A 26,561-nucleotide genomic window follows, 5' to 3' on the forward strand; every position below is an offset into this window, starting at 1 on the left:
TTTTTAAAACTTAGTTTTATAATTGAAATACAGCGTTAAATGTAACCAAAAAACTCACAAAAAAGTATAAAGCAACACTATAATGTACTAATAATATGCAATAATATTAAATTGTTAATAAAGTCCATGTAAACATATCACAAATCATTTAAACCTATAAGATGGCCTCTTAAATACCTATATTATTTAAGAAAATATAATATATACTATGCTTAGTTAATTTTGGCTTACAACTGCGCCTTTATACCTAGTTGTACATATATACAGGAGTAGCAACATACAAAGTTTTTTGAGAGTTCTATAAAAAGACATAAAACGTTTTTATTGTTTTAAAATGTGAATCAATTCAAAATATTGAACTAAACCGTCAAAACTAATGTTAAACAAGAGTTAATATAATTCAGCCACTATAATGGGTTTTAAAAATCACTATATTTTTGAAATGTTATTCTTATATAATTTTCTTCTAAAAAAATTACATTTTCGATATCGGCATAAACGTTTTATGAGACTTGTTTATTTATTTAATAGTAAGAGAATTGATTATGAGAAAAAATATGAGGTTTAAAATGTTTGCATTAAAAAAATATATAAATGACAGAATTTTTGTATATAATGTTTATGCATCGATATTTTTATTTAATTTATTATCCTGTATAGAGGATGATAATTTAAATAAAAATGCGGAAGAAATAGTAATAATAACTGTACACAGATAACAGCACTCAGCTTCCCAGGATTAATTTCAATTATATACATATATAATACGTGTCTAATACCAATATTGTTAAAGGGTTGATAAATTAGAACACTAACTATGTAACATTTGTGCAATGAAAATGGCTATTAAAAATACCAATACAACATTTATCTTCATCCTACATTTTAAGAGTTACAAATTTAAATTCGTTTTTGGCATTTTCTTAAGGAAGAAAATGTTGAAATTCTTTGTTCTTCTTTCGTTGTAGAGTACAACCTTCAACCTTTGTTTAAATTTAACCAATGATTTAGTTTTTTTTTCATGACATACTTTTCTAATACGTTTTAAAGTCTAAAAAAGTGAAAGATAAATCAAAATAAACAAAAAACGTATTTTAAAATTTTCTATTTAAATCCACAAAAAAAATGTAAATAAGTCACTTATAAATCAAGATATCTGTTAATAAATGCTTAAGAAATTTTTTTTAGTTTTATATTTTGACTAAAAAAATTAACTAAGTTGTATTATATAATAAGTTGTATATTTTGATATTACTATGAGTTAATATGATGCACATGCACTGTGAATGGTATTAGGAGATAAATATCGTATAAAAAACAATACAATAACAAATTAAATTTACTTTCACTTACTTTTGTTATTTAAAATTAAAAGAACTGGACGCTGGAATTACTATATAACTTCCTAGAAAAAAATCAAATATAAATATTGATTTTCAAAAAAGACATTTAGATTCAAAATAAGAATTTTTAATAAGAAAATTAAAATAAGAAAAACGAAATCCAAAGACAAAAGTTATTTTTCGCGACTGAATACATATCAAAAGTGAATAGTTTAAAAAACCTGTGGGGTATATTAGACTAGTTTTACCTATACTTTGTTTAGATACCACTAAAATATAGGTCGTCGCAGGCCAAAAATAATCATTAGAAACTATTAGATTACCAGATCTAAAAACTCCTTTATGTCAGGAAGATACAGAGGTTCAATATGGGAGTAAACAATTTTCCATAGAATAAAGAATACTTTTTTTAACACCTATTGTTTAACCATAATATTATTTTATATATGAGAATAAGATTGAAAAAATGAAAAAAAAGATAAATATTTACATATAGTACTAATTTGTAAAGAGTTTACCATGCACTCGTACATAATAATTAAAATTTATATACAACTTTTTGAATAAGCAAATTAAAAAACCAAATTTACACATGAAGGAAAACGTGTATAAGCACCATACAATCAATAACACTGCATAAATCCCAACCCGAAACGAGTCAAAAGTAAATGAATGGCTCTGACAAACCACATATGTAAAATATTATATATTTACAAGTTAGAACTAAATATATTACTATTACTTAGCAACAATATTGGCATGAAAATTATTAGTACCGTTATTAAATATCCCAAAATAATTTAAAATAACTAAACCACTCGACTATTTAATACCAATAGCAATTAAATTATTTCAAAAACCCAATTATTAATTTAAATAAGAAACTTATCTTTTAATCTAATTTTAAGTAAGTAGGTATACATTACTCATATACTTAAAACCTATATATTATACATATATACGTACATATACAAAAGCCCTGGAGGAGAAGGCTTGTATAAGAAAAAAATCTGTGAGATTCAAGTTAGTTGAAAAGGTGCTACACTTCTGAAAACATTCACCAAAATAAAAACTAGTTTTGAAAGCCAGTTTTGACTACTAGTTTTTCAGCCGTAAAAATCAAAGAATAAACATTCTTTTCACTTACTTCAAATTTAATGAAAAGCTAAATTTATAACAATGTATGTAACTAATAATTAAGTGAATAAAAAAAACTATAATAAACTATGCATATATTACATATTGTCACTATGTAAAAAACGGTATATAATTAAATGACATAGTCACTCATTTAAACTATAAATTTATATAATTATAATTATACACTTTTTTAAAACAATTTAGCGACATGTAAATAGATATAGAGATATAACACAATAAATATTAATTTTTGAATATTGTAAGCAAGGTATGTTGGTCTATATGTCAGAACATTTACATCACCTTATATGTTATCATTGAGACCAAGCTGAAAACTAAAAATTTTTCCCATTATTATGACATTTGTCAGCGTATTTAAAGAAGTTTAGCTGGACGTTGAAGGTTCAGGAGAACCATTCCTCTTTCTGCTCTTAATTTTAAGCTCATCTAAATACATCTGCTGTGATTCTGCTAGGACCTGTGCCATGATTTCTTGATCAAAATCTTCATATCCACCTAAAAACAATAGTTACTAGTCAAAACTAAATTTTAAATAATATTCCTAATAATACGATCTATCACAGATACATCACAGACTTTTATATGCCTTTCATTTTAGATGTTTACAATTTATAACAAAATCATAATTTTTATACGTATATCTATAACATACTGTCGTTTCAAAGCAAAAAAACAGCAGATATAATTTTTTCAGTTTTTTTATTATTTATACACAAATAGGTCTATTCTGATTCCTTTCATATAAAAGAAAAAATATTACAAAAAAATTAAATATGGACTTAAAAAACAAAATGTTTTTCCATTATCCAAATACATATTTCATACAGGGTGTTTCAGAACTATGGGATCAAACTTCTGGGGGTTGTTCAGTGCAACAGAAGAATCCATTTGAGTATAGGAACCCATGTCCGGAAATGCGTCACTACGCCACTACAACCCTAAGACGCGTCAAAATTTATAAAAAACATTAATTAGCTAAATAGGATTTGCTGCATTTATTTTTACCTTTTGTACATAATACCATAACAACAATTGTTTAAAATCAACGCTTATCAATGTCAATTCTCAATGTCATGTTTAAAAATTTTATAGCTTACAATTTTTAAACATTTATTGCTAATGGAAAACTTTACCAATCAAGAATTGGCGGATATGAATTTGGCATACGGGGCAACAAACTGCAACGCACGAGCAGCATCGCGATTGTATCATGAACGTTATCCCGAACGACAGCATCCTGGATACAAAAAGTTTATTGCGGTTCATCGGCGGCTCGCTGAGACAGGCATGTTTAAGACCAAGATGCATGATACTGGTGTTGCTCGAACCGTAAGAACGGTCGAATTTGAAGAAGAGGTGCTTCAGCGAGTTGCCGATGAACCATCAAATAGCACACGTGACGTCGCTAAGAATATGAATACGAGTAACGCTTCTGTCTGGCGGGTACTACACGAGCAACAACTCCATCCTTACCACTTCCAGAAAGTTCAAGGTATGACTGCAGCCGATTATCATCCAAGAGTTCAATTTTGTCGATGGCTTCTGGATCACATCATTGCACAACCAAATTTTTTACGATATGTTTTGTGAAGCCTCTTTCACAAGAGACGGTATTTTTAATAGTAGGAATAGCCATGTTTGGGACGAAGAAAATCCTTATGCAATTTTTCCAAGAAAACATCAGAATCGTTGGTCTGTCAACGTATGGGCAGGCATTGTTGATGAATATTTAATTGGGCCATACCTTCTACTGGAACAGGTAACAGGACCTATTTATCTGCGTTTCTTGGAGGAAGTTCTCCCAGAACTCTTTGTTCCACTAAACGTTAGACAGCAAATGTGGTTTCAGCATGATGGAGCGCCGGCTCACTTTGCTGTACAAGTACGCGAATATTTGGCTCGGCGCGGCGGTTGGATTGCCAGAGGTGGAGCAGTTTCTTGGCCTCCTAGGTCACCCGATTTAACGTCGCTCGATTTTTTCTTGTGGGGACATGTAAAGTCTTTAGTCTACGAAACTCCAGTAGAATCAGAGCTAGACTTAATTGGACGAATAACAGCAGCATTTGAAATCATTCAAAACGAGGATCAAATTTTTAGTGTAGTCCACCGAAATCATGTGCGGCGTTTAAATCGCTGTATTGAGGTTGGAGGAAGACATTTTGAACAATTTTTGTGATGGTATCATATACAAAAGGTAAAAATAAATGCATCAGATCCTATTTACGTAATTAATATTTTTTCTAAATTTAAACGCGTCTTAGGGCCGTAGTGGCGTAGTGACACATTTCCGGACATGGGTTCCTATACTCAAATGGATTCTACTGTTGCACTGAACAACCCCTAGAAGTTTGATCCTATAGTTCTGAAACACCCTGTATAATAAAATAGGTTAGTAGGCTGTACAATGCTCTTTTACTTAGAACTGCGGTGCTCCTACTTAGATGCAACATTCTTTTATTTAAAGAGTCTTAGAGCTCCCCTTTTTCTGTTTCCCCTAAAAGTTCTCAATAGAGATTAGATTAGGCGATTATGATCGCAAAAACTAAAACCCTATTGTTAAACCCTGGTTTATAACAAACCAGGGTTTAACAATTCGGACGGTATATATTCGAGGTCATTGTCTTATATAGAATAGACCCACTTTAATTCTGCATAAGGCAGTTCTAAAGGTCCAAAATGTGAAACCTACCCCATTATGCAAAAAACAGCCCCATAATTTTATATTTACTCTCGACAGTTATCCATCTGATCGACACAAGAACAGCAAAAACCATTCCACTTGCATTTCTTATCTATTGTGTATACAATTATATTTTAAAAAAAAATTAAATAACTTTTTTTCATCTTCTTAAATTAAACAAAAACAGTTTAAACCATGGCTTGCAACTGATACAAAAAGCAGAATACTTAAAACTTATCAGAGAGAAACAATAAACTATCTAATACCATTATGTCAAAGAGGTGCCAAGAATTAATAACTAATACTATTATTTTGTTCAACACTTTTTATATTAGGATTTATAATTTAATACCTAATTATGACATATCATTATGAGAATTGCTATATGTTTGTTGTTTAGATGTTATATATGTTATTATATATGACTATATATTTAAAAATAAAATTAAAAACTTTCTTATTTTTCTACTAAAGGTATATAAATTAAATTAATTATTGAACCCTTTAATAAAATCATTTGAAAAATAAGCAAAAATATAATTGTTCATTTTGTCGCTTTTCATTATTTCAATAAAATAGAGCTATTAAATTGAAAAATTTAATACATTCTAAAAAATGTAAACAACAAAGCACCTATCTCTTTAAAGTCAATAAAGCATGCATACAAAGTTAATAAAAAATAAAAAGTGACTTACCAAGATTACTACCAAAAAGAGAAGAAGAGCCAGCTTCTTCCTTGGCTATAAAATTTCCAATAGAGAAATCTGTATCATTCTGCTCTGAAATTCTACGAGGCGAGTTATATACTCTTTTAGCAAAAGCTTCTTCTTCTTTTGTAGGTACATAGGAAGGTAAAACAACATCTCGGGTATCAGTTTCAGTGGTCGACCCGAATGTATTTCGTGGAGATGCTAACAAATAAATAACGTACTTAATTTATTGACTTAAATTCTATAAATATTCCGTCTTTTTCGGTACTTTGTCGAAAAAAAACGTACTATATTCTCAAGTAACCTATATTTCAGTATTTTCTGTTATCTTTCTTTTTCTTTGTTTATAAAAAAAATATAGTTTTAATGTTATGATAAACTTACTGTATATATGTACTTAAATGGTTATGTTAAACTTACCCAATGGAGTTACATTAGTACTCTTGGGTGAACTACTAGCCTTAGGAGACTGACAACCTTTGGGAGAAACAGATCCCCTACGAGAAGCTGTTGTTCGTGGACTCGAAATTGATGCTGAGGTGATAGTAGAGCTGCTGCCACTAGCTAGTGGATGTCCTTGTTGCTTTAACCTCTTTTCAGTATCGCGAAAATATTGAATGTATGATTCTCTTGCTACTTGCTCTTCTATGGCTTCATTTGTGGCCTCCCAGTCAGTTGCTTTTAGTTTATCTTCAAGCATAGTCTTAAACGAACAAATATGGTTTTTGTGGCACTTTACTAGTTTATAATTATTACCTGTTCAATAAGTAATTGCTCACTGGCTCTGACCGCATCATGGACGCGCCTTCTGTCAATGTCAATAGGATGGTAGTTTGGCAAACCTAGACCAACCCCTACAGATGGTTTACTAGGATCGCTGATTGAATTGTAGTGGCACATTCTGTGATAGGAAAGTCTAATTGGCTCATAACTGTTCACTAATCTAGAGGAGCAATTGAAAATATTGATTGGCTCTAAAAATGAAAAACATTTTTAATAAAATCCAAAATATAACTATTCTAGAAATACAAAATTAGTCTTACCAATCTGGTAACAGTACACTTCTATATTTCGGTTGTATAGTTCACTCATTGCTTGAATTTCGAGATGGTTACCATGAACATACCATGTGCGTTTTCTGGCCACATATTTATCAAAATCTTCAGTAACATACGGCTCGAAATAATCACGATTTTTAACCTTAAAAAAAAATTAAAATAAAAACCTGTGAAAAAAATTAAGAAATACATATAAATGGTATCAACGTACAATATAGTTCATACAATCTTGTCTGACTTGGTGGTGAAGTTCCTGATCGCCGTAAATTTGATCAGCGATGGATCTAAAGAGGCATGCACCATCTTCATTCATCTGTTTAATTTCCCATCCTAAGCTAGACATACAACGGTAGAAAAATTCATCTCTCTAAAAAAAATAATGTATTCTTCAGTAAAGCTATTTAACAGAAAATAATTTTGCGGTAATAGAGAGATTCATATTATTTCCTTACCTTCTGCCACTCTTCATCAGAAAGGAGCCTGTTCTTAAAGCTATTTTCATCATATTCATCTTCGCTGTTAAACCCTGTTGATTCTTCTTTTAGTTCATTTGCTTTCGTTAAACTATTATTGCACGGAGGTTCAACAGCCTGCTCAACGTTGTCCGATGTATTATCCAATAATGGCTCTGCTCCAATATCTCTTTTAGCAACCGCAATTCTATCTCGTTTTTGTTCTCTGCGGATCTCCCGTTTCTGTTCTCTCTCTCTTTCAAGATCTCGCGACCGATTTGACTCCTTAAATCTTTTTCTAAGGCGTTCTTTTCTATTAAATTGAAAAAATACCGTATATAAGCATCATCTTTAAATAAAAGAGTCAATGAGTCAAAAACACATTTAAAAAAACTTAAATGCTATAACCAACATCATTCTAAATATAGATCTAAGTAACATTTCAAAACCCTTATTTGTTCGTACTGATTATATTATATTGTAAAACCATTTTTCTAAACAGACTATATTAAAATTTGATAAAATATTTCTAGGTTTGATCAATATGTGTTGTAAAATAGGATATGTTAAAATTAATGTAGAAATGAGTGGGAATTATTTTTAATTGAAGTAACAGTTTTTGGAAAGTAGTATAGATTTGGAACATCTGCGGCTGGCTGTTAGGATGAACCGGCTGCACTTTTTTGTTTGCTGGGTATTCTTTACAGGCCTGCTTCTTACAGTTATAGACAGCTAGGGGCTGTTGACCCATTGCTTTCCGCAATGGGTCACATGTATGACTATTATGAGAATACGTAGTATACGATGTATTATCTTAACAGGACATATTAATGTATATTTACTCTAAGAGATTAGTCGTATTTTTTTTTTTTAATCAGTGGAATTGGATGAAGGAATGAAGTTTTTGAACAGTGGAAATGTACGATGTAACAGACCATAGGCTTGTTTATTCTCTCTTGAATTTAAAAGTCCCGATGTACATAAACCTAAACTCATAACTTTTCAAAATTTTAGATTTGATAAAAATTTGTTTAATGGTTTTATGAGTTATAGTAATTTTAGGAAAATATTGACCCAATGCTCTATTGACAAGTCCATTAAAATCCTGAACAAGCAATTAATTGAAATCTTTGATTACTTCACTGCAGCTTTAAAAACTATAATTAGAACATGAGCTAAACCATATATAACTGACACAATCAAGGAATTGAAGAAAACAACATATAATAGATACAAGAGCTCACTTGCTTGGTCTGATAAAAATTACTTCCTGAATCTTAAGCATTACTTAAGTCAACTGCAATAAAAAATGTAAAAAACGCTCACCTAACTTTTCAATTAAATGAGGTATTGAATAATTCTAAAAAGGTCTGGTCAAGGCTTAATAATTGGAATGTTTATTTTAGGGCTTCATTTGAAATCCCTGAAAACCTAAAAGTCACAAGAATTAGCAATTACTTTCTCAGAATAGGTGACAGGACCATTCTAGTGGACCCAGAACTGGTCAAATATTATTCATCCAACACTATGTCGCTTTCATCAAATAACGCCTTCAAATTATGAATCATTACAGGATGAGATTAGTTATGATCTGCTTCTGTTTAGCCTTAATTTTTTCGCTGTGATAACGACTATTTTTAATAGATGTCTACAAACTGGTGAATATTCTGTCATGTGGAAAACGGCATTGATAAATGCACTGCCCAAGACTACACATATCAATAGCCTGGATGAATTACGACCAATTAGTCTCTTGACGATCCTTAGGAAAATGCTTGAATGACTGGTAGAACTGGTCATAGCACAGCAATAGCACTCAGTAGGGTTACTAGTTGCATATCTAAAAACACGAATGAATCAAAGGTCTCCCTTTCTAGTACTTTTAGGTTATTGTAAGATATTTGAACTTATTAACCATGACATTTTTTTGGGTTGGGTTGAGTTAGGTTGGATCAAGCTTGTGGCTGGTTCTCATCATATTTAATGTATAGAAGGCAGGTTGTGGACTTTTATGGGACTAGGTCTGGCATTCAATATCTTCAACATGCTGTGCCTCAGGGGTCAATTCTTTGTCCCTTATTGTTTGCCCTTTTTACTGCTGACTTGCCATCTCAGATTCATTAATGCTCATCACATCTATATACTGATCATACTCAGCTTCTATCATCATTTTATCCTGAAGATTTTTATAGGGGACTCACTGGAGTCAATATTGATATTTTACCACTATTCATATATAAGGAGTAATTATCCCTTCTGTTTAATATGCTAGAAATCTGGACCTTGTAATGGATGTTACGATGAATTTCCAGCAGCATGTTTTGAAGAAGCTGTGCTCTATTTACTTAAAATTGTAGAGCCTTTACTCTTTTAAATATGTTCTTCCCAGCCATATTAAATATCTCAGTGGAATACTATAGCAAAGAATAATGCAGCTGCCTCAAAGAATATAAAACTAAAATAAAATTAGCTCAAAATATGTGTATGCGTTTTGCATAGGAAGGCAGTAAGTTTGACCACATCACTCCATTACATCTCAATAAAAAACATTTAATGTGCACTTTGCTATGTTTGTATATCAGATTGTAAAAAACAACTCTGCGTCTTATCTTACAAAATACTCAACAGCAAGGGGAGCTTTACATAACCTCAACCTTAGAAATGTGTCTAACTGTGATATTTCCTTTTATCATACGAAAAAATTTTAAAACTGCTTTGCCTACTGTGTGATGGAATTTCTCAATGCAAATTATTGGCTAGTGGCTGGTCATTATTCTTTCAAAAATCGATACACTAAGTTATTACAACAGATTTTTTTTCTCTTCTTAATGCTGTATGTTTCGGTTGTATTAATAAGCTTAAGTTGTCAGTATAATTATTTTTATTTAACTGTTTGCGCCTTATTATTGTTTCTTTTAACAGTACCATAATTGTATATGGAATGTATGGTGTTATAAAAGATCAATTTATGTGAATAATACCTTTTGTATATATATGCTATGTTAATGCGCAATAAACTTGATTTTGACTTTGATAGGCGAACTTATTTTATTAATATTGCATAGACCCAATATTAAAAATTTATTTAACTCTCCCTACACATCATGCAGTTGATCGCTTGTATGATTATTTGCAAAAAGTATTGTCACTTATAAGGGGAATTTTACATGCAATTGCATATGATATTTAAAACTTATAATGGGATTAAAAAATAGGTGTAAATAATTATCATCAAATAAATATCACCAAAAGGCTGAGATTTGGTGAAACTTTTTTTCTAAATCCAATTTCAAAAAAAAAACAAGGAAAACATATTATGAGTTTAAAAGGGGGAGTGAAGGGAGAGGAGGATAGCATTAGTTCAGATATAATAAAAACATATCAACATTACTTGATCAAACCTTAGCTTCATATAACGAATATAGTTTTTGTTTCAGGAGTATTTCCAGATATTTCGAAAACAACTCTTATTACACCACTTCACCACAAACAGGGAGACAAAAAGTTTCCCAATAACTACAGGCCCATTGCTTTAACAAGTATAGTTAGTAAAGTTATTGGAAAATGCTTCAAAAGTCAGTTAATGTATTTTTTGATTGAATTAGGAAGCGTTCTAATACTGAAAATGCTTCGTGTAAGGTTTCTTAATCTATTTTAAAAAACTTAGATGTGTGCAAAAAGGTAATTGGTATCTTGCTGAATATGCAAAAGGCATTTAATACTGTAGTGCATCAGGTTTTACTTGACCATTTAGATGACATTGGTGTAAGAGGAATTCCAAAGGATTTTATTGGATGCTACTTGCACAGAAAAATAAAACAAAATTGACTAATATAATTAGTCAGGAACAGAGGGTGGAATTTGGAGTGCCTGAGGGCACTGCGATACTTTTTAATATTTATATTAGTGGAATTTTGTTATCATGAGGTAGAGAAGAGGGAACAGTATTTTCAATTGCTGATGATTCAGTTGTAATAATTTGTAGGAAGGACTGGAAAACCACAAAATAGAGAGCAGAGAGGGTTTTCCAATTAATTAAAATCTGACTGGATGGCAGTTTGCTCTCCATAAATTAGAAAAATCTAAATTTGTTGCCTTCTCACTTTCTATGTGATCCCTTCCTTTGGGACCTTTACCCTGCAGAGAGGCCTTTGTAGAAATGACTGTGACATGTGATTGCTTCATTGAGAGAAATGATTCTATTAAATATTTGGAAGTGTTTATTGGTGAAACCTTTATATGGAAAAAATAAGTAAAAAATGTAACTAGCAAAAATAGAAAATTAATGTTTAAACTTAAATCTGTGTATAGGGCCTTAGTAGAATCTATTTTAAATTATGGCATTGTTGTTTGGGGTGTTGCAAGGGTAATAATTTTGAAAAAACTTAAAATTGTTCAAAAACGGATCATAAAAATTATATTAAATAGGAATAAAAAGCATCCAACTGAGCTAGGAACAATCAGAACCATTGAAGTACTACTTGGACTGATGCATCTGCACATATACCTGCAGGGGGGAGCCATAAGAACTACTTACAGGCTGTCATAAATGGCATCTCGACAAACAAAGTCTGGATGGAATCAACTAAACTGGTTGTAAAAGTGTGCAATAACACGACTCTTGGCATGGCATCAGACCTAATGCCAAAAAAAAAAACACTAAACACAAGTTCATACTCGGTCAATGTACCAGACTGGGATCAGAAATGGATGGAACTATAAAAAGCAGACATCCAAGTATATTCAGATGGCTCCAAAAGCTCTAGAATTAGTGCTCTGTGTTATCTGATCAAGGCATTTGATTGTCTTGATCATGGAGTACTGCTGTGGAAGCTTGAGTGATACAGATTTAGAGGGCTGTCTCTTCAATGGTTTGGTTCATATTTAAGACACCAGACTGTAACTGTAAATGATAGTCCCAAGGGAGCAATTTGTCACACATGGTGTCTCCCAGGGATCAGTGTCCTATTTTGTTTTTATTGTACATAAATGACATGGCAAGTCTAAAGATAACAGGTAAATTTACTCAATTTGCAGATGATGCAACAGTGCTGTGGCATGATCTTAGTGCTGCAAATCTAAATGAAAGAATAAATAGAGACATTGCTGAGATAAAAAAATGGTATGACTGTAATAAATTAACTCAAAATATTGCCAAAACCAGCATTATAAATTTCAAATGCAGTTTAAGTAAAGTATCCTTGGGTACAAGTGCTTTAAATAATTTGAGTGAAAATAAATTTTTGGGAATAGGCATAGATAATAAATTAAAATTTAAAATCCATATTAGGGTACTAAGCAATACTGACATGAAATTGATATGCTTTTAAGGTGGTGTCCCAGGAGGTTGAGTTTAGTGTTGCCAAAAATACTTATTTTCTATTAATTCAATCAAATCTAAGGTATGGATGATGTTTCTGGGATGCATGTTGTGACCAACTTTTCAAAAGTGTTTTTGTGTTGCAAAAAAGAGCTATCAGATACATTTGCAAAATTGGAGCAAGAGATTCATGCAAAGAACCTTTTATTTCACACAAAATCTTAACTCTGACATCTTTATTCATTTTGGAATCCGTTTGTCTTATTCATAAAAAATATAGAAACCACAGCAATGTAACAGAAAGACATGAAAATAGCAGTAGAAGTAATGTAATGATGTAATTTTACTGACACCTAACAGAACATCAATAAAAAAATATTTTATTTTCAATGGTAAAAAGCTGTATAATCATCTTCCTGCAGGTATCAAACAGATTCATAATAAAAAGCTCTTTCAAAAAGTGTAAAAAGATTGCTTGTTGTAAAAGGCTACTGACTATTACAATTTTTTTAAACTTTGCATGAGGGTTTGCCAGATTGGTCTCTTCAAAAAGTTATCTTACATTTTTTCTGTAAAATGTACAGGGAAGCCAATAATTCACCCCCTTAAAATTTACATGGGATCTCCTATATTCCGCTCGGCGACGCACCACCCGGTATAGTGGCGATTTCAACAGGATGTTAGTATGAGGCCTTGGCAGAAAGAATGTTAGGGGATGTCTAGTATTAAGCCTAAGCACCATGAAACTTACACCAGAAAGAAGTACAGGACTATCAATGAATCCATTCAGCGATGTAATGGATGTAGATTGAAGCGTTCCAATAGTTGCCGGTGATCAAACCCTCTAACTGGATATATGCCATCCTGCCAGAAGGCCAAAAACTTAGCAAATCTATGCTCAACAGATTCAAGAAGACCAACATGATTCTGATAGAGTGGGTTCCATATAATGCAGACAAACTTCAGTTTTGATCCCACAAAGCAACAGAAAAGTCTTAATGTAGATTCCAAAGTAAAACTCTGAGAACTTCTAATTATGAACCCACGACTTCTCAGGGCTGACTTGACTATGTTGTTGAAGTGTGGAATGAATGTAAATTTAGAGTCAAAGGTGATACCAAGATCAGTAATTTGCTCTAGCCTACTCAAAATAGTATCATTAATAAAGTAATCAAAATTTAAGGGTTTTTTTGATCTAGAGTAACTGACCACACTACATTTTGCCGCATTCAAGCCTAATCTGTTAAACAGCGCACCATACCTCCAATGCATTTAGGCAGTTAGTAATGCTTAAAATATCCACTTCACCTAAGTTTAACAATCTTAAAGTCCTCTCAATTGAAGAGTGAGATGAATAATTAGTACCACAAAAAGGCAGGGAAAACAAAAGATTATGTCTTAGGTTTCTAGTTGGCACATTAAAGAAAATCATGTTCAGAAGTTCAGGGCAATTTATATGACCATTTAACAACTTGAATGTAAAAATAAGATCTGAATGTAAACATCTTTGTTGTAAGGTTTTTAGATTTAGCATCTCCTATGCATGGTCATATATATATGATTATCAGGGATTCTCATATTTAGCTTAAATAAACAAAATCTAACAAACTTGTTCTGAACCCGTTCCAAGGCTAAACAGCTGTTCATGTAAAATGGTGACCAAACCATAATCAAGCAGAGAAACTACAAGTGAGATATAAACTCTCTTCAGGTCTCCAGTAAAAAAGCTCTACACTTGCGAACCACAAAGCCAAGAACCCGGGATGCCTTTAAGATTATATTATTAATGTGTGTATTAAAGGTTAGTTGTTCATCAAACCATATCCCAAGGTCCTTTATTGTGCTGCAGTACTGAATATTATGGCCAGCAACACTGTAAGATGAATCATTCCTCTTATTTCCTCTGTAAAAACTCATATTACACTTGCTAATGTTTAAAAATAAATTATTTTTAATACACCATTCATACAACTTGTTTAAATCCTGCTACATACTAACCTGGTCAAGGGAAGATGATATTTGTCTATAAAATTTAATATAATCTGCAAATATCAAGAAGTTACTATTTTCAAAACAGGAGGCAATATCATTAATATATATATTAAACAGCAGAGGAGAACAATGGCCACCCTGCGGAACACCAGAGTAGACAACAATGTTGTCTGACCTAGCATTACCAATGTGAACTTGCTGGGTCCTTCCCGACGAAAAATCAGAAAACCAAGCCACTAATCTCCCAGGAAAGCCAAACAGTTCCAACTTCCTTCGTAATATGCCATGATTAACTCTATCAAAAGCCTTGGAGAAGTCAGTGTAGATGACATCCACCTGACACCCCTTCCCCAAGGGAGTTAGTAAAGTCCTGATGAAATAGAAAAAAGAAAGAAAGAAAATGTGCTATATTATGTAAGAATAATCTTGTGTACAAGCATCCTACAAGCTAAATAAACAAAACAAAAATACAATTTCAAAAATTGACAAAACAATGAACAAATTTAAACACAAGAAGACAAAACTTTTTGAACATACTTGAATTAAAGATAACTAAATAAATCAATCAATTACTAAATAAAGGTAAACTTGTTGACAGAACTAGAGAAGAAAAAAGAAAAAAAAAAACTTTCCAACATTTCCAAGGTTAAAACCTATCATTAAAAAAGTCATCCAGGTTATAATATGCCTTAGCCAATAAAAGCGACTTTAATTCTCTTTTAAATTTCTTAACATCCGATATATGTCTAACACGTAGAGGAACATGATTGTAAATTTTTTTACTTATGTAAATTAATGAGTTTTTGGTAAGGGAAGACGTAGGAATAGGTAGGGGAACATCATTTACACGACGAGTCAAATGGCCAGTGTCAGAGGGTAGTTTGGGAATTTTGTGAATAAGAGCAGCTGTTTCTAAGATAAAGAGTGAAAAAAGAGTTAGGATTTTTTCAGAAATGAAGAGGGGTTTGCAAGAATATCTTAACTTAGCAGAACACAGGTATCTAACTGCTTTTTTTTAAATAACAAAGACAATGTTAAGTAGCCCCTTATTGGTTAAACCCCAAAAAGGCAAGCCATACCGAATATGAGATTCAATAAGTGAAAAGTACACTGAACGTGCAACCACTCCTCCCAGCTCTTGTTTTGCCATTCTTACTGCAAAACAGCCAGAAGATAATTTCCCAGCTAAATGTAAAATATGATCTTTAAACCGAAGGGGACCATCAATGGTAATTCCTAGGTTTATTCCTATAGTTCCTATTCTGCAAGAGGGAATTTTCGTCAAACATCAGACCCTGAACATCGCACTTAAACCCCATAATAGACGTCTTTCTTACATTAAACACGAGTCTGTTGGAAGCACACCACCCTGATAAAATCTGAAGGTTTTCAAGGATACAAATCTTAATATAATCAGAATTTTTATGGCTCCATAGTATGGTGGTATCATCAGCAAACTGAACCACCTTGCCCTGCAGTTTCAATAAACTCGAGTCATCCACATACAGTAAAAATAACAGTATATCAGTAAATTTGTCAATGTTGATTTTCCATATGTGAATCCATGCTGCTCACCCACCAATAACTCCTTACAATGCAAATGCAACTGATCATAAATAAGCCCATTCAAAAGCTTTGGAATTGCAGACTGTATACTCACACTTCTATAATTTGTTAATTCACTGATATCACCAGCCTTAAAAATTGGTACCACAAAGCTGTGTTTCCATAGAGTTGGAAAAAGCTGTGGTATCAAAAGATCTTTTAAATATAATAAAAAGAGGGTAAGAAATAGTACAAACACATTTTGACAAAAAATAATTGGGAACACCATCCGGAGCTGAACTTAGCTTTGGCATTAGCCTAAAAATTTTATCAAATACCAATTCGAGTGACAAACTTACATTGGGAATGACTGTATTATTTACCCTAGTATGATAGCAAGCACTAAGATTATTTGGGCTATTCTGTTCATATATAGTGGAAAAAAATTGAGCAAAACCCTTTGCAATTTCCTCACATCCCAAGAATTCATTATCTGTAATTCATCAAATTAGGTACTCCATTTACCTCCCTATCTTTATTTAAATTAAACCAAAAACTTTTAGGGTTAGTATAAAGCTGCTGATCCCACTTCTTCAATATTATGGTTTGTTCATTTTTTTATTTTTTTTACAGCTTTGTCAACAAGATTTCTTATGAGAATAAAACTTATTGATTAATTAGTACATATCTGTACATCTAGAGCAATATGGAGCTGCAAAAATGAGCTCATGCTGCTTGGGGAAGGGAATAAAATGAAGCTAACATGGTGATTCTACAAAATAAATTAAAAGATTTCACTGAAAAATCACATTTTCATATTTCATGTTACAAAATTTATACAGACATTTTCAATGGTTATTATGTTTCCACTTGTTTTTCCGGCAGAAAAAAAAAATTCAAATTTTTTTTGTTTGTTTTTACCTTATTCTATTCATGTCCCATAATGACTGAATAAATATGACATAATAAATATATTAAGCAGCGGCGGAGAACAATGGCCACCCAGCGGAACACCAGAGTTGACAACAATGTTGTCTGACCTAGCATTACCAATGCGAACTTGCTGAGCCACTAATCTGCCAGGAAAGCCAAACAGTTCCAACATCCTTCATAATATGCCATGATTAACTCTATCAAAAGCCTTGAAGTCAGTGTAGATGACATCCACCTGACACCCCTTCCCTGAGGGAGTTAGTAAATCTTGATGAAATATCAGCAAATTTGTCAATGTTGATTTTCCAGATGTGAACCCATGCTGCTCACCCACCAATATCTCCTTACAATGCAAATGCAACTGATCATAAATAAGCCCATCCAAAAGCTTTGGGATTGCAGACTGTATATTCACACTTCTATAATTTGTTAATTCACTGATATCACCAGCCTTAAATATTGGTGCCACAAAGCTGTGTTTCCATAGAGTTGAAAAAAGCTGTGGTATCCAAAGATCTTTTAAATATAATAAAAAAAGGGTAAGAAATAGTACAAACACACTTTGATAAAAAATAATTGGGAACACCATCCGGACCTGAACTTAGCTTTGGCATTAGCCTAAAAATTTTATCAAATACCAATTCGAGTGACAAACTTACATTGGAAATGATTGTATTATTTACCCCAGTATCATAGCAAACACTAAGATTATTTGGGCTATTCTGTTCATATATAGTGGAAAAAAATTGAGCAAAACCCTTTGCAATTTCCTCACATCCCAAGAATTCATTATCTGTAATTCATCAAATTAGGTACTCCATTTACCTCCCTATCTTTATTTAAATTAAACCAAAAACTTTTAGGGTTAGTATAAAGCTGCTGATCCAACTTCTTCAATATTATGGTTTGTTCATTTTTTTATTTTTTTTAGAGCTTTGTCAACAAGATTTCTTATGAGAATAAAACTTATTGATTAATTAGTACATATCTGTACATCTAGAGCAATATGGAGCTGCAAAAATGAGCTCATGCTGCTTGGGGAAGGGAATAAAATGAAGCTAACATGGTGATTCTACAAAATAAATTAAAAGATTTCACTGAAAAATCACATTTTCATATTTCATGTTACAAAATTTATACAGACATTTTCAATGGTTATTATGTTTCCACTTGTTTTTCCGGCAGAAAAAAAAATTCAAATTTTTTTTGTTTGTTTTTACCTTATTCTATTCATGTCCCATAATGACTGATTTAGTGCGTGATAACACACTCTTCATGATAAAATTTGGCTTTCCGCCACTCTTAGTGAAAAATATATATCCAAACCCATCTATTTTATAAAAAACCCGACCATTTTTCGTTAGTTTTGACAAAAGCCGCTAGACTGGAGAATTACTGTTTTTCCATATTAAATACAAGTATACATTTGTAACAAAATTGCCGAGATAATAGTAAGTAAATTTACAATGCGCAATTGGGTAGTAAGAGCTCTCCCGAGGTCTTCTTTTCTCTTCCTTTAATAACTCAATTTGAAATTGACTTTCTGAATTGAATTTAACATCCTTTAAAGATGTTAAAGTACAGACCATTGTTAGGATCTCTTACACTTAAGTTTAAGGAAGGATGTCTCTCTTCACAAAATTTTCAATTTCTGTTTTTAATTTTGTTTCAATGAATTTTCATGAATCTTTTTTAGTACAATTAACTACATCTATATTGATGGCCTAAAGTACTTGTATGTAAACAATTTTGATAATACTTAAAAAAAATACTTACAATGGAAAAGGTGATCTCCTTGCACTTGTATTATTCTCAGCTATTTGTATTGAACTAATGTCACTTCTTCTGTTACTTCTATCCACAGATCCCTGAAAGAAACATAAATACAAAAAATCTGGTTAGCCCTCTATGGTAGGCATAATTTATATTTATATCTGTTTGGGCATGATAAAGAAAGTGTATTCATAAAATTAGTGTTAAGTCAAGGGAGAAACAGGCTTATAACTTACATTCTGTGGGTTAGTTTCTTTGTTTTCCTCTGTGCTATTACGAATGGCGGGTAGAATGGTCATTATTTCTAATTTGGAGAGTGTTTAGTTTGCTGAAGGAAACTCTTTTCTTACAAAATAAATCCTAAAAATGTCACAGAGTTATGTCAGGTACCTTCCCTCATAAAAACAGCTGTCCGGACTACCAATATAATAAAAATAAAAACAAACACTTTGACACTGCGCAGGTACACCAACCTAACAAAGCATTGGGTGACAGATTTCTGTAATCCGATTTTACCGATAATTTTAAGTCTTTCCTAGCGTTGTAAGATAGAGAGATGTTATGTTCATAATAACTAATTTTTTCTGAGTTAACCAAATATTTGAATAGCGGTGGTGAATATTTCTATTTTATATTTATTATTTATGTGGCTTTTTGATATTGAATTTGTTAACTAAATTGTAGCCACGCCTATAGATAACTAGATAGCGCCACATGAAAAGCAAAATGATTTTCCTGTTTGTTATTAAAACATTGATACGAGGGTCGGTAAAGTAGTTATATCCACTTAATAAGGCTTAACTTTAGGATCTTCGAGTAATTGTAAGAATTTGGACGACAAAAAACTCAATTTATTAGTTAATACCAACTTTTGGACATTTATTGTCATTTTCAAGAGTTCAAGTATCAATCAATCAATCAATCAATGCTTTATTGTCAAGAAATTGTTACAATTTGTAGACAAAGCTGTAAAACAAAAAAGACACAAAAATGCAAACAAAACACAATTAAAAAAAAGAAAAACAAAACAAAATTTAAAAAAAAATATAAATAAATAAATAGAATAGATTATCTACAATATATACAGATTAATACAATTTAGAAATTGTAAGTAGTCAAAAATATTATTATAAAATATACAATTTAATGTACACAATGTCAAAAAAAAAGATCATTAAAAAAATCTCTCTACGTTAAAAAAAAATGTAAAAAATGTTTAAAAAAGTAAAAAATTATAAAAAATCCAAAAATAGCTACAAAAAGCAGTATACCTAAACATGTACAGATAGTAAAAATACATAATCTGCTAGTGCGAAATTTCAAATCAATGATTACAAAAAAAAATCGTTAACTGTGTAAAAAGCTCTCTCCAGTAAGAATGCTTTTAATGCTTTACGAAATGCAAAAAAAGATGTGATGGATTTAATTTCCAATGGCAGATGATTGTGCATTTTTTTTTGCATTATATAATATGGAACTTTTGACCAACTCTGAATGTGGGGTAGGCAGGTATAGATCATGTTCCGTGTATCTAAGTAGATAACTATGGGAAGGCCTATCAGATGCTGAACCGTGTTTGCGTATTAGACAAAGGGACTCAAATATGAATAAAGATGGAAAAGTTAATATTTGACATTTTTTGAAGAAATGCTGGCAATGACTTCTGTATTTAAGTCTCAGTGTATAACGTAAAGCTCTCTTTTGTAGTCTAAAAATACGGTCAAATTGAGTTGCACTACATGTACCCCAGAATGGAAGGGCGTATCGAAGGTGCGATTCAAAAAGGGCAAAATAAACTGTTCTAGAAGTAGACAGGCTAAGCTCCTTAGAAATTGATCTTAACGCAAAACAAGCGGAACTTAATTTTCTTGATAAAAAGTCAATATGTGTGTCCCATTTTAACGAGTTGTCAACAGTTAGCCCTAAAAACTTTACAGAATCAACTTCGTCAATTGTTGCATTACCAAGTACAAAAGATTGCAAGGTATTTTTATAGGACAACATTTTAGTTTTGGAAATGTTGAGACAAAGGAGATTAGAGTCGCACCATGATTTGATAGTAGTTAAGTCACTTGATACGGTTCTATGAAGTTTAGAAATATCCGGATCACTCCAGGTAAAACTAGTATCATCAGCAAATAGACAGACTTTACCGTTAATATTTAGATTAGCAATGTCATTGATGAAGATAAGAAACAAAATAGGGCCAAGTACGGAACCTTGAGGCACTCCACTTTGTATTGGCTTGCAAGAAGACATAGTCGAATCAATTCTCACAGCTTGACTTCTGTTACTGAGATACGACTTAAACCATTCAAAAGGCGCTCCTCTGAACCCGTAATATTGCAACTTTTTTAATAAGATGTCATGATTAACACAATCAAAGGCTTTAGAAAAATCACAGAAAATTGTTGCTGTAGGGTGTTGGTTGTTTAAGCTAGAGTATACATTATTAAAAAGAGAAAACATAGCATCATTTGTGCATTTGTTATTTAAAAATCCAAATTGATAGGAAGTAAGTATTTTATATTTTAGCAAAAATGATTAAAGTCTTTTTTTAACCAATCTTTCAATAATTTTTGAAAGTGTGGGAAGAAGAGCAATAGGGCGATAGTTGGATGACTGATCTTTGTCTCCTCCTTTATGTAGTGGAATTATTATCGCCAACTTAAGGCAGTTAGGAAAAACACCTTTTTGAAAAGACTGATTAATTAGAGTAATAAGATGACATAATGTACATTCGGGCAGATTTGAAAACATTTTGAGAGTAATTCCATCAATTCCAGAAGAGCCTTTGTTTTTGATTTCCCTAATTGAACTGCAAAGCTCTGGTAACACTACGGGCGTAAAGAAGAAGCTGTGGAAATTCTCATTTGCAATGGGAAGATATGAAAGTGGATCATGGGAAGGAGTTATGGTACTCATTAAATTATTTGCCACATTTACAAAATAATCATTAAGGTTTTCAGATGAAGTGGAGATAGTATTCGACAAAGAAGGCTTATTTCTCAAAGCATTAACAATCGACCATGTTTCCTTAGCCACATTTTTAGATTTAGCCAGTCTCCTATTATAGTAAATATCCTTGGCGGCTTTTAAAGTTCTCTGATAAATCTTTTTGTAAAGTCTTACGTACTCATGAAAAAAAGCGCTGTCTGAAAATTTCTTAAGATGAGATAATAAGCGCATGTTCTTAGTAGATGTACGCAAGCCTTGGGTAGACCAGGGGTTATGTTGCTTTTTTTTAAGAGGTCTCAAAGGAAAGGACTTGTGAGAAAGACTAGATAGCGTTTTTACAAATCTAGAGAATTCTGAATCAACGTCGTCAGAGAGAATATTCCAGTCAGTTGATTGACAAAGGTGCCTAAAATGTAAAAAATTTTTATCCGAGAAAATACGGCCTAATTTGCGTGGAACATTTTTACTTTTAGATTTAGTTATGGAAAACTTTGTTAACATTGCTTCATGGTCTGAGAAACCTGGGCTTAAGACAGTACAATCGACGAAATCTGGCTCAAAGGAAGATACGACATAATCTATTGTACTAGAGCTGGTTTTAGTTATTCTGGTAGGTGATTTAATGTGCATGATTAAGCCAAAAGAGTCGAAAATGGACTGGAGAGATTCTTGAGCAAAAACGGTACTATTATCATGCTAGCAAGACGACTGGTAGTTAGTTGATTAATAGTTTAGCTATGCCGGGTCCACACCAAACCAACAGAACAAAAACAAAACAGCAACTCTGTGTTTCTCAACATTTTTGAAACAAAATCAAAACATTTAGGCAACTATTTTGTTTTGTTCGTGTTTTCAGCAACTTTTTATTTTCCCGCCGGTAAAGATCAAAGGGTTGATGTTTTGTCGGCGTTTCTGGCAACTCAGTTGGTCTAGTGTGTACGCGCTACGCGATCGACAAAAAGAAAACAGAAATAAATTCGTGGTTTTAGTTTGTCTCGTGCTGTGTACAAAATGACTACGCCGGAAAAAACAATGAAATGGAGTGTTCAAAATACGTGTAAATTAATTGAAATGTATAGAGAATCTAGATTGTTATGGGACGCCCGACACCCAGATTATAAAAATCGATATAAAAAGGCAGACGCCTTAAAGGAAATCGGAATTTTGTGCGATGCTTCTTCAGAGGAAGTAGACAGAAAGATAAAAAATATCAACACCCAGTATCAAAGAGAACACAGAAATTATCAGTTATTGAAGAAATCCGGAGCAGGCAAAACTTTCGTTTCAAAGTGGTTTGGTTATTCACCAAGACCAAGACCAAGTGGGAATATAGGCGGATTAACGAATACACAGGTAGATATAATTTTTTTTATAAGTACATACATAGTGGTCCATATATTTATATATATCATTCTCAAAAGACTATGAACAAAATTTTAACTGCCATGGAACTTGACCTTGCTCAGACACAAAATATTCAGCAAATTCTTTTCTTATTTCCATAGCTTCTACAGATGATTTTCGTGCAGTCTGTTGTAGATTAAAAAACGACTGTAAAGTTTGTTGATCTTTTCTCGAGGCGCCATCTTCTAGTATACCACTATCTATATGTTCTATATCAAAGCTCCCTGCTGGGTTATATTTATTTTTCGACAAGACACATCTTAGATAGTTATGCAAACAAATGCATGCCAAACTCACTTTTTCTACTTTTTCTGGTTGTAGCAACATTGGTTTCCGAAAAACTCGAAACACAGACGCTAAAATGCCAAATACATTTTCTACTATTCTCCGAGCACGTGAAATTCGGTAATTGAACACACGTTCTATAGATCCCTTATCTTGATGGCCACTGTATGGTTTCATAATGCATGGTTTAAGGGGGAACGCATCATCTGCCACTAAAACATATGGACTTTCTTTTTCCCTTCCAAGAAGAACACATTTGTTTGGCAAATTTAGTTTTCCTTCAACTAATAGTTTATAAAATGGCGTAGATTTAAAAACACCTCCGTCAGAAATTCGTCCTTGACAACCAACATTTGCATAGAGAAAATTATAATTTGCGTCAACAACCGCAAAAAGAACTACACTAAAAGTCCCTTTATAGTTAAAAAATTCACTACCACTGAATGTAGGTGCCTCGATTACAATGTGCTTTCCGTCCATGGCGCCTATGCAATGTGGAAAATGCCAAATCTTATTGAAATCTTCGCTAACTTTGTTCCATTCTTCTTCACTTTGAGGAGTCTGAAATAAAATACGATTTAAATTCAATTGGAAGTTGAAGCTTTTATTTATATTTTTTTAATATAGGTACTTATTTGGCTCTTTTACGCAGTTTTTAATAACATACATTCTTTACCTTTACAGGAAAGCAATGATTCAGGTAGTGATGAAGAGACTGAAAAAACCGAAGAAAATGACCTTGATACCGCTAGCCACAACCAGACTACAAACAATAGTATTGAAGAAGCTCAAGAAAAAGACAAAGATCCGCAGGCTTAAAAAGAAACTATTAATAATACACAAATCACTAAAAAAAACATCAAGAGCTCACAAGCAAAATCTACCACAACAAAGAAAAGAGCTGTTTCCACTAGTGAGAAGCAAAGTGCAGAAGTTTATGGAATAATAAAAGATGTATATAAAAAAAATCAGCAAGGAACATCCGTTCAACCCGACGATTTTGACATATTTGGTGAGCTAGTTGCTAGAAAAGTGCGAAAACTTTCCACTCCGTATGCACAAGCTACTGTGCAGCATTTAATCAATGATCTTCTCTACAAAGTAGAAATTGGAGAGTATGACAAACCAAAAAACATAGAAGCTCAAGAGCAACTGACTCCGTTCCGTCATTTCAGATCTGCAAATTCAGTTCACAATAGTTCTATGGATACAAACAACCACAGTTATATGAGTCCAAATAGCATTCGGTCCTCCACAGGTGCCCTTCGCATTGAAATTTACTCAAATCCCTCTAGCGTTGAAACTTACTCAAACCCACCCAGCGTTCTGCCTTACTCAAATCCACCCAGTGCTCCAACGTACGTGATTCTCACTAGTCCGTCCTGCTCATCGAATCCACACACCACCCAGATTAATGAGCCCTGGTCAGCTTCGCAGATTACAACAAATGCATCGGCTCAGTCATTCATGTAGTTCTCATACACATTCAAAATAAAGATTATTAAAAAAAAAAAACATTTTACCTTGACATATGTATTTAGTGCACTTGTGAGAGCATCGCAGGTTTCTGAAATTATTAATGATATTGCCTGTTTGGATACTTTCAAAAGATACATCAGACTCTGGTAATACTCCCCAGTTGCCAAAAATCTTAAAGTAATCACTAAACGTTCTGATACACTAATAGCATTTCGAAAATTTATATTTTTCTTCTGTATCGTAGGTACAATGATTTGTATTAGATTTTCAAGATCAGTACTAGTCATTCTTAAAAAAATTTTAAAGCTAGATCGCATTTCTCCAGTAATACCTATATCATCTTTTCGTAAATCTTCCAATAATTCCTCAACGTAGTTTTTTTGTCGGTTCTTTAAGCTCGGCTTAACCCAAAAACGTTTTTTCTTTTTTCGGTTTAGGAATAGAAAACCACATGCCATAATAAATAAGTCATTGTTCCTTTGTAATTCAAAATTTCGAGCACGCCACATTTTCTGTCGGAGATCACAAGTTGACTTGTTAACGTTTTCCTATCAATCAATCAATCAATCAATCAATCAATCAATGCTTTATTATCATAAAATTTAAAATTTTGTTGACGAAGCTATTATTTAAATAAATCATACAAACAAAATATACACAAAGACAAAACAAAAAATACAAATATATAAAAATAAAAAATACAACAAAACATACAAAAAACTTAACAATTTTATAAATTGTTTAGGTCACATTTCCTTAAAATCTATAAAATATATATACATTCACTTGTATACAAAGTCGGCAAAAGGCAGTTGTTTACAAAAACATTATTAGCAAACTACTAATTTGTTTATATAATATACGAATATTATTTATGTACATTATCATAACAACATAAACAAATTTACCAGTGTTTAGGAAGCGCGTGCTTAAAATTTCATAACATTAATTTTTAAAAAATTTAAAAAAGTCGTTTACTGTGTATAACGCTCTCTTCAGCAAGTATGATTTCAGAGCTTTCCGAAATTTGGAAAAAGTTGTTATTGATTTGATTTCAAATGGGAGATGATTGTGCATTTTTTTTGCTTTGTAAAGAATGGATCGTTTAACTAGTTCTGATCGTGGGGTTGGTAGATAAAGATCGTACTCTGCGTTTCTAAGAGGATAATTGTGAAATGGCCTTTCTGACATATCTGATAAGTGCTTGCGGATTAGGCAGACGGATTCAAATATAAATAAGGAAGGAAGAGTTAGTATTTTAAATTTTTTAAAATATTCCTGGCAGTGAGTTCTGTAATTTAGTCTTAATGAATAGCGTATAGCTCTCTTTTGTAGCTTAAATATGCGTTCAAATTGAGTCGCACCACACGTACCCCAAAACGGAAGGGCATATCGGAGGTGCGACTCAAACAGGGCATAATAAACTGTTATAGCCGTTGCCAAACTTAGCTCCCTGGATACTGATCTC

At 32.3% G+C, this 26,561-nt stretch overlaps 1 protein-coding gene across 3 annotated transcripts in view; it reads right to left on the reverse strand.

The window, feature by feature from the left end:
- Window positions 1-2,560: 2,560 nt before the first annotated feature.
- LOC126749133 (OTU domain-containing protein 5-A) overlaps window positions 2,561-26,561 on the reverse strand; it is a 104,601-nt gene continuing 80,600 nt past the window's right edge. For 2 of the 3 annotated variants that reach the window (XM_050458791.1, XM_050458790.1), the window contains exons 2-10: window positions 19,204-19,327; window positions 18,971-19,062; window positions 7,405-7,717; window positions 7,164-7,319; window positions 6,938-7,094; window positions 6,651-6,868; window positions 6,315-6,597; window positions 5,880-6,095; window positions 2,561-2,999 (exon numbers count right to left, since the gene is read on the reverse strand). In XM_050458791.1, the coding sequence (XP_050314748.1) occupies window positions 2,869-2,999; window positions 5,880-6,095; window positions 6,315-6,597; window positions 6,651-6,868; window positions 6,938-7,094; window positions 7,164-7,319; window positions 7,405-7,717; window positions 18,971-19,062; window positions 19,204-19,266 (1,629 nt within the window). In that variant the 5' untranslated portion in view covers window positions 19,267-19,327 and the 3' untranslated portion in view covers window positions 2,561-2,868. Of the gene's footprint in view, window positions 3,000-5,879; window positions 6,096-6,314; window positions 6,598-6,650; window positions 6,869-6,937; window positions 7,095-7,163; window positions 7,320-7,404; window positions 7,718-18,970; window positions 19,063-19,203; window positions 19,392-26,561 lie in introns of those variants that run through there. The other variant, XM_050458789.1, reaches the window with a different exon arrangement.

This window comes from Anthonomus grandis, chromosome 22, assembly GCF_022605725.1.
Source record: "Anthonomus grandis grandis chromosome 22, icAntGran1.3, whole genome shotgun sequence".
NCBI classification, from domain to species: Eukaryota; Metazoa; Arthropoda; class Insecta; order Coleoptera; family Curculionidae; genus Anthonomus; species Anthonomus grandis.